Below are 13,927 nucleotides of genomic sequence, written 5' to 3' on the forward strand. Positions count from 1 at the left end.
GCCCCATCCCGGGCTCCTGAAGGAAGAGAGATTGCTTTCTTCCTCCTAGGCTATATGGCAGAATGCGTGCCAGTGAAGACTCCAAAGACTAGAATCTTGCCTGGCTCTGCCCCTTCACTTCTCCAACGCTTGCTCTCCTTAGTTGTCAAAGGAGAATAATATGCAGCTTTCACAAGATTGTTAGGAAGGCCACATGAATGTCCAAGAATTTTGTCAGTTAAGGGTATGATGCTGTCAAACTCAGTAGCATCAAAATGTGTTGGAGAATATTCTGATCTTTCATTTCTCTCTGAAGTAGGGCAGTCATTAAATTATTTAATTATTTACATTTGGAAAAATAAGAAAAGACTGTGCTTAAATGACACACTCAAGGTCATACCATAAGGGACAGAACTAGAATTAGATCCCCAGTCCCCTGATATCACTCCAATTTTTTTTTTTCCAACTAGGATAATTAAGTTAGAATGTGGCAGAATAGGGCTTCCTGATGGGAAGAACTTCCAAATCCTGGAATCCCTAAGGACAGCTTAAGAAATCCATTATCAAGAAGCTTTTAAATTAGTATGAAGTTTAATCTCAGTGCTAGCTTCTCACACATGACCTGCATGCCCTGATTTTTCTGAACTGTTAAATATAATTGGTTAGTTTCTTCTGCCCAGATCTTTCAGGCTGGAGAGGGCAACCTCTTTAGCAGTTGGCATCATGGACTTTTATATCTAGCCTTAAGGGAAAAGAGATGAAGGAGGAAAAACAACTATTTTCTGACTGTTAGAAGGCCAGGTAAAGCCCTGTTCAGTTCATCTTTTATATCTGTTTTCTTTTTTTTATTCTACAAACATGTGCTAGGCCCCAGCTGGGAACTTGGCACCTTGTCATGTGATGGCAGGAACTCCAAAGTAAATAAATGACTTACCTCCCTGCCCAGCTCAGGTTCCATAGTCCATTACTAGAGATATAGGGGGCAATCTTAGGGTTTACAGTAATCAGTTTAAACATTTGGCATGTTAAGTTACTGAGGTTTGGGTGTGGAACAGGTAGAGAATTAGACTGGGGTTTTTTCTAGGTAAGTGTGTTGGAAAAAGAAAGGCAAGGAAGTGATTATAATTAGAGATCAGTGGTTCTCAAATCCTTTGGTATCAGGAAACTTTTGTATCCCTTAAGACCCCAAGGTCTTTCTGGGGTCTAACACATATCACTGTGTTAGAAATTAAAACCTAGAACTTTTTAAAACATAAGAATATACTTGTATATTATGCAAATACATACTCCATTAGCTGTCAGAATGAAGATATCACACATATAGCCTCTGGAAAACTCCATGTGACAGAGTGAGAGTGAAAAGAGGAGATAATGGTTTAGTATCATGAAAATAATTTTCATCTTACAGACCCCCAAAAGGATTTCGAGGAAGGAGTTCTCAGACCATACTCTGAAAACTACGTTTTTTTAAAAGTGCATTTTATTGATAATGGGCATTGGATCATGTCAGGTTTTCAGTTACTACAGATAACACTGCTATAACCATTCATTTACATGTATGTTAAGTGTACATGCTCAAGAATGTCTCTGGAGTTTATACCTGAGATCGGAATTGCTGAATCATAGAGTATGTATATCTTCAGACCTTTTAGATAATGCCTGAAATCCCTCCCAGGGAGTCTTATGAAAAATGCTGCTGTGAACATTCTAGTACATGTCTTTTGGTGGTTGTGCCACTCGTTCCTCTTGGGTATATCCCAAGGTGTGGGATTGCTGGGGGAGAGCGTAAAGCTAAGCGGTTTTTCAGAGTGATTTCCATTGCCATCAGCGATGCACGAGTGTGCTAGTTGCTTGATACTCCTCACCGATTCAGGTACTGTCAGACCGTCCATTTTAGCAGTTTTGGGGGAGATGTAGTGTCTCACAGCTTTAATTTGCGCTTTACTTGGTAACCAGTAATGTTCAGCAACTTTTCATGTCCTTATCGGCTATTTGTATATTCAGTTTTGTGACATGGCTCTTCCGGTGTCATCTTTTTACAAGTGGAATGTCATTCTTTTTATTCCATACTTTTAGGAGATTTTGAATATTTTCTGGATATTACTTTCCTGACCTACGTGTTTTGTGTATCCTTTCCCACTCCCTAGGTTTCACTTTTGCTTTCTTAATGTTGTCTTTTGAGGAACAGGAATTTTTTATTTTAATGAAGTCATATGGGTCAGTTTTTTTGTTATTAATGCTTTGTGTGCCATGTTTAATCTTGCTTCCACCAAAGTTTTGAAGATAGTGCCCTCTGTATTCTTGGAAAAGTTTGATGTTTTAGATTTCATGTTAATTTTCGTATCTAATATGAAGTGTAGGGTTCAAGTCTCATTCTTTTCCATGTGGATATCTATTTGACTCAGCACAATTTTATTGAAGAAGTCGTGTTGCCCTCTACCACCACCACCACCATACAGTTTCAGGGGCACCTTTGTCATAAATAAGATGACTGGATATGTAGGTCTAATTCTGGACTCTGTTTTGTTCCATTGATCCATTTGACTATCTGTCTTTAACACCAGTATCACATGTCTTCATTACTCTATTATAATGAGTCTTGATATCTAATGATGTAAGTATTCCCTCCAGCTTTGCTGTTACTTATCAAGATTGACTTGGCTATTCTAGATCCTTTGCATTTCCTAATAAAATTTAGAATTAACTTGGTAATTTGGACACACACACATTACAGAAAAACTGCTGGGATTTTGATTGGAATTGCATTGACTCTTTAAATCAATTTGATGAGCATTGAGAGGGCAATTTGAGTCTTCTAAACCCTGAAAGTGACAGATCTCTTCATGACCATGTGCTATCTAGATCTTCTTTAATTTCTCTTAGAATGTGTTACAGTTTTTAGTGTGATTGTATTGCATATCTTTCACTGAGTATTTGATTTAGGGTTTTTAAATTTCATTTTCTAATTATTAGTATATATAGAAATAGATGTTTGTATATTGGATTATATCTAGTGACCTTTCCAATTTTTTTTAAGTTTATTTCTTTATTTTGATAGAGGGAAAGAGAGAGAGAGACAGAGCGCACAAGTGGGGAAGGGGCAGAGAAAAAGTGATAGAGAGAGAAACCTAAGCAGGCTCCACACTGTCAGCACAGAGCCCATTGTGGGGTTCAATCTCACAAACCGTGAGATCATGACTTGATCCAAAGTCAAGAGCCAGATGTGTAACCAACTAAGATGCCCAGGTGCCCTCATTTTTTAATTTTAAGTAGATTTTGTAGGTGGGAGGCGAATGGTTTATGTAAAAAATCATGTCATGTGCAAATAATGCTCTTTTTTACAACCTGTATTTGTAGCTTTTATTTCTTTTTCTTGTTACATTGGCCTGCAATACAATGTTGAATAGAAGTGATGATGGTGAATATTTTTATCTTGTTCCATGATTCAGTAATAAAGTATTCAATATTTCACCATTAAGTGTGCTGTTGCCTCTGCTGTTTATAGATGCCCTTGCCTTAAGGAAATTCCAAATTTGCTGATAATTTTTATCATGAATGAGTATTAAAGTTTGTCAAATGCTTTTTTTCTGCATCTATTGAGATGATATATGGGTTCTCTTCTTTATTTTGTATATGTGGTAAGTTCAGCTGATTTTTTTTCTGTTGTTAAACAATCTGTGTATCTGGGATACAAACTACTTAGTCACAATATATTATCCTTTTTATATATTGCTGCGTTCAGTTTGCTAATGTTTGTTAAAGATTGTGCATCTATGCTCATGAGGGATATTAGCCTATAGTTTTGTTTTCTTGTAATATCTTTGTCATGCTTTGGTATGAGGATTACATTGGCCTCATAAAATGAGTTGGGGAGTGTCCCTCTTCCATTTATCTGAAGAGACTTTGTACACTCTGTTGTTATTTTTATTTCTTCTTTAAATGTTTGCTAGAATTCGCCAGTGAAGGCATCTGGGCCTGGAATTTTCTTTGCAGAAAGGTTTTTCATTTCAATTTCAATCTCTTTATTATGTACACAGCCCTTCATGTTCTATTTGGTCTTGTGTCCATTTTAATAAGTCATCTTTTCAAGGAAGTTTCCCATTACATCTGAATTTTCAAATGTAGTTGCATTAAGTTATTCATTATGTCCTATTATTATCTTTTTAATGTCTGGGTTATCTATAATGAAATCCACTCTTTTATTCTTGATATTTGTAGATTGTGTTTCCTTTTTACATTCCTTAATCAGGCTTGTCAAGGGGTTATCTTTTCAAAGAACCAACCTTTGATGATTTTCTCTGTAATATGTCTGCTTTCTTTTTTCCATTGACTTGTCCACTCACATTATTTCCTTATTTCTACTTTTTTTGAGTTCAGTTTGCTGTTCTTTTCCTAGCTTTTTGAAGTAGAAGCTTAGATCACTGATATTTAACCTTTCTTCTCTTCTAATATAAACATTGAAAGCTATACATTTCCCTCTGAACACCGCTTTAGCTAAATCTCACACATTTGGATCTGTCATATTTTCATGAATTTTAAGTTCCAAGAATTTTCTTATTTCTATTTTTTATGGTGTTTGAGTTATTTCTTCGCATTTGGGATTTTTCCAGTTAATTTCCTGTTATTGATTCCTATTTAAATTCCACTGTGGTTGGACGAAGGGGAGTGGGAGATTCAGGCTTCCAGTTATGGAATGGATAAGGTGTGAAAATAAAAGCTACATCATAGGGAATATACTTAATGATATTATAATAGCATTGTGTGGTGACAGATGTCAGCTACACTTGTTGTGAGTATAGCATAACATATAATGGGATGTTGAATCACTGTGTTGTACATCTGAAACTAATGTAACATTGTATGTCAACTATACTCAAATAAAAAAAATATTTAAAAAGGAAAAAAGACTGAAGGTATCAAAGCAGAAAAATACAAGAATCTTCCTTTTCACTTCTAAGACAGTTTATTAAGCAGTGATTAGAATAAACAAATGAATGCAGATGTATAAGTTGAATCAGCTGGTACAGAAGAATCTGCAATTCCTTAAGTTCCTGCCTGCAGGTCTGTGTTTTTAGAGCTGTAAATATTTCTGTGTTACTGGTAGTGGAACTGAACACACTAACTTGTTTATCTTCCTGCTGCATTAGAATTTATTAATATAGAAGGATTTGTAAAAGTTTTCCTAAAACACCAAAGCAACAGTGTTTTCTAAAAATAAATGTTATTGGGACGCCTGGGTGGCTCAGTCGGTTAAGCGCCTGACTTCGGCTCAGGTCATGATCTCACGGTTCATGAGTTCGAGCCCCACGTCGGGCTCTGTGCTGACAGCTCAGAGCCTGGAGCCTGCTTCGGATTCTGTGTCTCCCTCTCTCTCTGCCCCTCCCCAGCTTGCGCTCTCTGTCTCTCTCTTTCTCAGAAATAAAACATTAAAAAAATTTTTTTTAATAAAAATAAATGTTATTGAAGACTGTGGCTGAGACTAAAACTGTAATTAATTATTTAATGCTGTTGTGGTTAGAGAACTTGTTCTGTGTGATTTTAATTCTTTGAACTTTATTCAGGATTGCTTGTTCACCCAGCATATTCCATAAGTGTTTGAAAAGAAAGTGAATTCTATACACATTGGGTGTAGTGTTCTATATATGTCAATTAAGTTGGTTGGTTAATTGGTTATTTTATGTTGTTAGTTAATTGAGTTATTCACATCTTCCCTACCCTTACCGTTTTGTTTTGTTTTGTTTTTTTCAGCTTCTTAACCTATAATTTACTGAGAGGGATATGTTGAAATCTCCAATTCATAATTTGTATTTGTCTATTTGTCCTTTTGTTTTCTAAACTTTCGCTTTATATATTTTGTGTTATTAGGTATATATAAATTTAAGGTTATTATAGCTTCCTTTTGAATTGACTATTTTATCTTGATGAAATGTTCCTTTTTAGTCTAGTCATACTTCTTGCCTTAGAGACTGACTTGTCTGACATTAATATAGCCACAAGAGCTTTCTTTTGTTTAATGTTTACAGGGTATATGTTTTTACATCTGTTTGTATCTTTTTATCTATGTTATATTTCACATGTCCTCATATTTCAAGGCCCTCATGTAAACAGATCTAATTGGGGTACTGGGACAGGGGAAGGTTGGTGCAGTATGTTAATTTTTTCCTATTAATTGTTTTACTTAATCCACTTGTATTTAATATAATCATTCATTTGGATTTAAGTCACTATTTTGCATTTTGCTTTCTGTTTTCTCTTTGAGTTCTTCCTCATTTCTTTATTCTTCCTTTCTTGACTTCTTTTGGATTAATCAGATATATTTTATTCTTCGATTTCTCTCTCCATAGCTTTTAGTATACATTCTTGTATAATTATTTAACCACAGCAGAATTTATTTATTTTAGTTAGCTATACTATGCAAATATGTATCATGGACTTATCAAAGTCTTCCTTAAATAAGTGTTTTGTAACCAGTCCCCAGATAATGCAAAATTCTTAACAAAGTTTAACTCCTTTTGTCCCCTGCTTCCATCCTGTGTGCTATTGGTTTCATATAATTTACTAATACATATATTGTAAACTCTACAAACCATTTTATAACTTCTTGTTCTAAATAGTCAGTTCTTGTTCTAAATTCTTTTATATCTAGCCACATAGTTACCCTTTCTTAGGCTCTTCATTTCTTTCTGCAGTTTCATCTTTCTATCTGGGATTACTTTTCTGCAGCCTGAAGAACTTCCGTTTTATTTCCTGTAGTTTAGATCTGCTAGTAACAAGTTCTCTTAGCTTTGATTTATCTGAAAATAATTATTTCACCTTCACTTTTGAAGGAAATTTTCACTGGGTATAGAACTGTAGGTTGGCAGTTTGTATATCTTAGCCCCTTAATATATCATTCTGTTGCTTCTGGCTTCTATAGTTTCTGTTAAAAAATCAGCCATCAATCTTACTGATGCTCCGATAAGATGCCTCTTTTCTCTCTGACTGCTTTAAAAAATTTATCTCTGTCTTTCATTTTATTTGTATTTTATATTTTATTTTCAGCAGCTTAACAGTTATGTGTCTTGATATAGTTTGAGGTATTTTTTTAGATTTTTGCTGCTTGTCAATTGCTGAGCTCTTTCTTCTTTCATTGGTTTCTAAATATTACTTTTGCCTCATTCTGTCTTCTTGCTCTGGGATTATAGTTACTCATATTTTGGATCCATTGACTATACCCGCATGTCTCTAATGCTCTAATCTGTTTTTTCCATACTTTTGCTTCATTTTGGATGTTTTCTATTGATTTTTCTTCAAGTTCATTCATCCTTTTTTCTGCTGGATCTTGTCTTCCCTTAAATCCATCCAACGAGTTCTTAATGTCTCATGTTTTTAATTCCAGTATGTTCATTTAATTTTTCGTATAGATTCCAGTTTTCTGTGGGTGTTACCTTTTCTTACATTTTGTTTTCATCTTTTCCTCTACTTTCTTTACATATTAATTATGATTACTTTAAAGTCTCTGTTCCTCTATCTGGATCATATATAAATCTCCTATTGTCTGTATTTTCTCTTGATTACCACTTTTTTCTGCCTCTTATTATATCTAATATTTTTTGTGTGATATACTGGATATTTTATATAAAAGAACCGTTAAGGCTCCCACTGGTATCTTCCATCAGATATAATTCTTCCTTACTTCTGTTAATCTAATTAGGATAAGGACCTGATTCTCTCAATCTAATCATGGATTGAGCTACTTCAGGTCTGGATTGTACCTGTAGCTTATCCCTGTTTCTTGGACATGGGCCCTCCTGGGCTCTTGATTGAGAACCTAATAGGTCTCTATCTCCTTAGCCCTGAAAAATTGCAAGAGATTGTCCTACCTTTGAGAGGTTAGGGGTTTGGCTCTTTAACCTCTTACTCCTTACAATTTCAAAATATGGCATTTATCTTGAGGAGGTATGTTTGAGGTACACCTCCTCCTTCTAGTGGGACCTCATTTATCCCCTAAAACCACAAAATTATGAGAGATTTCATTCTGCCTTGTTATAAGCTCTCGGCCTAGCTTCACATCTCCATTGCTCAGACTCAGAACTCAGCAAACGTCCCATGGGGAAAATTGAACACACATATGGAGCTCAAATACCAATCAGTCATAGCAGCCTATTGGATTTCTCTTTCCTCCAGTAGAGGTCCTCTGCATAGGCCAAGCCTGAGCCTCAGTTCATGCCCCAAACTGACAAATGCCCTCAGGAAACAAAACAGTGTCAGCTACCTCGGAAGCCCTTCCCCCACTCAGGTCTGGAGTTCTAGTTCATCTAGTCCCTGTGATTTCTACAACACTGCAGTGTCTCTTCAAGAATGTATCTGACTTTTCATCATAATTTATTATATCCTACCTAGAAGCATAAACAGCATTATCCTCTACCTGCCCACTGGAATTAGCTTATGAACTAGCCTCCCTAGTTCTACTCCTGCTGCCTCCTGCCTCTCAGAGAAGCCAGAAGGTTCCTTTCAAGTACATCCTGCCACTCCCCTGCTCATAATCCTCCAGCAGCTTCCCTTCATACTTAGAAAGTTCAAATTCATTTTCATCCTCTGCAAAGGCCTGCACGATCTTATTGCTACTCCCTTTCTAACCTGAACCTCCGACACTCTTCACTCACTCAATTCTAGCTATACTGACCTCCTTACTGTTCCTCAGACACACTAACATGTCCCCATCTCTGGATCTTTGCACTTGTTATGTGCCCCCTACCTGGAAGGCCCTTTCCTCACATCTTCATAATGCTTTGCCTTTATTTCACTGGGGAGCTCTCTGTGTAAATATCACCTCCTCAGAGTGGGCTTTCCTCACCCTCCTTTAGTTTTAATCACAGCACTTACCTGCCCTTATGTTATGTATTTATTTGTCTGTTTTCTGTCTCCCCAACGAGGAGGTAAGCTCCACGAGAGTGAAAACGGTGTTTTGCTAACCTATAGTAAGTGCTCAGTAACTATTTGTGGAGTGAATTAGATGTCCCTTAAGGAGAAGATGGATAGTCAGATATAAAATGGAAAGTGTACTGACATAGATATGTATAGAATGCTTGGGGTGTGGGGGGGGAAGTGGCACTGACTTAACTTGGGGAATAGTCACACAAGGCCTCAATGAGGAGGTGGCCCTGGAGCTGAGTGTTGAAAACTGAGTATTGATGTTTGCTTGAATGAAATGGTGTGCAGAGAACAATTGGGCTACAGGGGCAGAACTTTTGACTGCGGGAAACAATTGGGCTAGAGCATGGGGGTGGGGGTGGGGAACGTGTGTCAGGGAATGACATCAGACATAACTGGAGAGCAAGTCAGGGGTAAAGTCGCAAAAGTGCTTGGATATCAGAGCAAAGAATTTGGACTTCACCTTGAAGGTAATATGGAGAAACAATTTTTAAAGTAAGGGTGTAAGGAGAGGTGCTGTCAGATGTGTGTATGTATGTCCATGTGTTTCACTACTCCTCATTGCAATGATCACACTAAAACTTTAAGTGAATTGATGTAGAAAATTCCTAACTTGGTTGTCCGGGCCCAGTTTAAAACATAAGTCCTTATTCCCTGTTCACTGTGTAACCTGAAGGTATCATTTCCTCTTTTGAGCCTTGGATCTTCATTCTTAGCAGGAAGAGATTGTAGGCTTCTAAAAGTCATTCCATCTCTGAGCCTATGGGTTCTGTTTATATGCTTTAACTAGATGCCTTGGGGAGAAAAATTTAATATTTTCTCTGCATCTGCCAGAAATAATTAAAACTTCCAATTCTAACCAATCTAAATTCAGTTCTCCTGTGAGATTTTCTAACATTTAGGTCAGATGCCAGGAAACTAGCTTCTTGGGATAAAACTACCCAAGCAGAAGTAGCAAGTCTTTTTTTTTCCCCCTCTGTTTGGGATGGGAATGCAGGTGGGTGGAGGGGGTGATAGAATGAGTCTTTTTCTTGCAGTTGTGATTCCAAAGAATCCCTATCCTGCATCTGATGTGAACACTGAGAAGCCCAGCATCCACAGCAGCACCAAAACTATCTTGGACCATCAACCAGGGCAGAGGGGGCGTAAACCAGGAAAGAAGCGGGGCCGGACACCCAAGCCCCTAATTCCCCACCCCATCTCTACCCCATCCAAGTCAGCTGAACCTTTGAAATTCCCAAAGAAGAGGGGTCCCAAACCTGGCAGTAAGGTAGGTAAAAATGTGGGTTTCCCAGAAAGGGATAAAGGGTTATAAAGGGGTAACTCACCCATATCCATCCATCTTGGAAAGGGGCATGTCTGGCCCTATTTTCCACCTTGGGTATACTTTTAAACAGGAATCTCCTACATTGTCATCCCTGCTTAGCTAACTTACCTGGGAATTGGTAATGTAGAGATAGGATGGTGTGGATAAGAAACACATTTTGACTGTGAGAGTTACATTTGAGGAAATTCTGGTCTAATGTCTTCCCTCAATGAAAGGCCCTGCTCCTAATTGTTAACCTACCCAGAATGAATGCCCAAGCACATGAACAGAAACAGAAAATTGACTCTGTACATGTATTTCTTTTTCTAATCCTGCCCCTTCTTTTAAGAAGAAGGAAAGAACATTACTGAATACCTAGCAAGTATAAGGTTCTGTTATCAGACACCATAACATACATATCACGTGATGATCATGAGAACCTAGGAGATGAATGATGTTAATGTCATTTCATAGTGAAGTAAATTGAGACTTAAGAGATGTGAAAGGACTTCCCTAAGGTCACATAGCTAATAAATGGCAAAGGTTCCAGAGATGGGGCCCCACATGTTCTAGTTCCAGGGTCACTGCTGCCTTACCATGGGCACCATGGGTACTCTCCCACATTTCCTGAAGGAGCTAATGCTTACATCTAGTACAGGACAAGACCGCTGAGTCAAGCGTCACTGAGCACCATTACTGCAAGAACCACCTTTTTTTAGTCAAGACACTTCATGCGTGTCTTCCTTAGGGAAACCATTGATAAGAAAGTTCCTCAGCTGCTTCTATAGGGCTTCCTTTGGCATCATCTTCTCCACTCACTTTTTGTCAGGGGATTTTCTGCATCTCCCTCCTGAACTAGACCACCTGAGTTTCAATGTAGAAATGATACCTAGTTCTCCCTGGGCACTCCATTCTAATCTCATGAGTTCTTCCCTAAGTTTGGTTGGTTGACTGACTGTTTTGGCTTTGTGTATTAGCTCCAGTTGACTTCAGTTCTTCTAGAATACAAGCTCCTCAAGGTCAGGAACCTAGTCTTGTTCTTTTCGCTTTTTTCCTGTAGTGCCTTATATCTTAGTCTCTTGGGAAATGTTCAATATATGCAGGATGGATGGATGATTTTACTTATGATGTTCTAATTGAGATGATCTTATTTATTGGCTTTGAATTCTTGATATCACATCCTCATCTTCTATGTAATATATGTGCTCTTGATCTATCACTAACCCCTAGCCCAAGTCCTCGTTCATTTTTGTCTCCACTTCTCTCTTCTTATTCTCCTGCTATGGAGAGACACTGACGGCTCTAAAGATTCCAAGGCCAAGAAGCCATGCTTTTGATGATGTGAAGACATTTTAAGGGCATCAGATTAACCTTGAAAGTTTGCAAAGACAGAATTAAAAAGTAGAAACTCAAGCAGATAGACTTTGTCTCAACATAAAAGGAACAGTTAAATCTATCCCAAAACAGAAGTAGTGATCTGCCAAAAAAGAAGAAGAAGAAGAAGAAGAAGAAGAAGAAGAAGAAGAAGAAGAAGAGAAAAAGAAAGAGGAAGTAGTGATCTTCCATCACTAGAGGCATTTTGTCAGGGACTAGATGACTATATGGGAGGGATATTTTCAGGAGAGGGAAGTAGGAGAGAGAGAGTTGGATTAAGTGGCCTTTGAGATCCTTCAAAACCTAAACACTGCGATTCTATGATCGCTGCTGTTCTGCTTCCTTGGGAAGTCCTAAACATAGTAATAACCAAAGTCCCCGTTCTTTCCAACCCTCTTGAAAACAATAATTCTCATCTTATCCTGTATATTATGGGCTGGCATTTGACTCACTAATTCCCCCTCCTGTCCTTATGCCTACTTCTGTAAATGTATATGCCTTCCACTTAACCCATGGCCCTTCTGTTCCCTTCTAAAGTGAAGTGGTCTCATGACTAGAGCAGAGGCTTTGAAGCCAGACAAACAGGTTTATATCTCATTTCCATTTCTTACCACTTGTGTGACTGTGAGAAACATCTCTGAGTAAGGCTCTGAGCTCCAGTTTTCTCACCAATAAAATGGAGATGAGGTAATATATGAATAGATATGATACATGTATCTCAAATAATAATGATGTCTTCCATCTCTCTGCTTTCTGCTACAATATTTGGGCTCCTAACCTACCAGGCTTGTTCCTCCAGGGATCCCGTGAAATCCCACCACCAACTCAGTGAAGTTGAACTGATGTTTCCCTTCTTCCCTGGCTCCTTGTTTATTTAAACTTTTATTTTAAGCAGTATCCAAAAAAAAAAAAAAAAAAAAAAGAAAGAAAAAAGAAATGTCCATGTCCCATGTATGCTTTGAATGTTTCATGTTTGTATGATAACTTCCACAGACAAGGCCATCTTATATATGCCTGCTGTCACTGGTGCTGTCACTTTAGATAATACACTCCTAGAAGGCAGACAGGTTTATATAGCTCCCAGCAGTGGAAACAACATGGGACATTTAGTAAAAAGGGATTTCTGAACCTCAGTGATGATTACAATTTCCTTGCATTCAGAAAGGCTTTTAGAAAACTATTTCTTGGAAAGAACCTTCTGAGATCTTTCTCTCCTACAGACTGCCCTGAACAGCATAGAGGAGATCTTCGATTTTTCTTAAATCATTTGTAATCCTTCCCCCATTATTGGTATTCCGTACTGTGTGCTTCGTTCAGAATGTTTATTGAGACTTATTATATGGCAATTGCCATACTAGGAACAGTACTCAGAATCAGACCCTCAAGGAGCTCCAGGCTAATAGGGGACACCAGTATGTAAATATATATGACAATACATTGTGACAGATGCAATACAAAGTACAGAGATAGCACAAAAGAGACAGTAACTAGAGGAAATCTAGAAAAAATTTCCTGGATAAACAGATATCTATAAGGTAAAAAAAAAAAGAAAGAAAGAAAGAAAGAAAGAAAGAAAGAAAGAAAGAAAGAAAGAAAGGCCATTCCAGGCAGAAGGGACAGATATTACTGTAAAAGCAGAGCCCAGGTAAAATTGCAGAGCTTTTAGAGAAGTAATTTAGTTAGAGATTCAAATCTTAGGGTAGAAAGTTTAAGATAAGAAATGGCAGATGATAAGCTGAAGAGGTAGACAGAGGAACGAATTGGTAGTTAGGGGAAGGAACGTTTCCATTTTTAAAGAGAGAAGCAAAGTACAAAATAATGTCAAAGTAGACTTAAGCCTTTTGTACTTTTGTGTGCCCAGCTGATGAAGAACCTGGAATTTCAAATGATAACATTGAATCTAGTATAAATGACAGTGAATTAAGCGCTGGCTCTGTAGAAGCCCAGAGTCTTGTACATAGATTCAGAAAATATTTACTAAGCATCTACTGTATGTAAAGTTTGGGGCAAGATTCTGTGTGGAAAACAAAGTGAAAACACAGCCCTATCCACAAATACGTATTTCGTTTCATGGGTGAATTGAGTACTAGGAATAGAGGAATCAGAAGACAAGTTACCTGTCATGGGTAGCAAACTTTTCCCCATCCGTTTTGACAGAGGAAACCTCGGACTTTGCTGAACCCACCACCCACCTCACCAACAACCAGCACCCCTGAACCGGACACCAGCACTGTACCCCAAGATGCTGCCACCATCCCCAGCTCAGCCATGCAGGCCCCCACAGGTAAGAGCAGATCATGGTATTAGCTACAACAAGGCCCAGGCCCCAGTATCTGTACTTTCTCTTGTCTTGCA

The 13,927-nt window shown here is 37.8% G+C and overlaps 1 protein-coding gene across 19 annotated transcripts in view; it reads left to right on the forward strand.

The window, feature by feature from the left end:
- The window catches only part of SCMH1 (Scm polycomb group protein homolog 1), a 185,876-nt gene that overhangs the window by 132,388 nt on the left and 39,561 nt on the right, over positions 1–13,927 (forward strand). For 17 of the 19 annotated variants that reach the window (XM_019429156.2, XM_019429171.2, XM_019429172.2 and 14 more), the window contains 2 exons: positions 9,930–10,162; positions 13,730–13,856. The exons of 1 other annotated variant lie outside the window; for it this stretch is intronic. In XM_019429156.2, coding sequence (XP_019284701.1) covers positions 9,930–10,162; positions 13,730–13,856 — 360 coding nt within the window. The remainder of the gene's footprint in view (positions 1–9,929; positions 10,163–13,729; positions 13,857–13,927) is intronic. One more of the 19 variants, XM_053896756.1, reaches the window with a different exon arrangement.

This window comes from Panthera pardus, unplaced genomic scaffold, assembly GCF_024362965.1.
Source record: "Panthera pardus isolate Hobbes unplaced genomic scaffold, ASM2436296v1 HiC_scaffold_11, whole genome shotgun sequence".
NCBI lineage: Eukaryota > Metazoa > Chordata > Mammalia > Carnivora > Felidae > Panthera > Panthera pardus.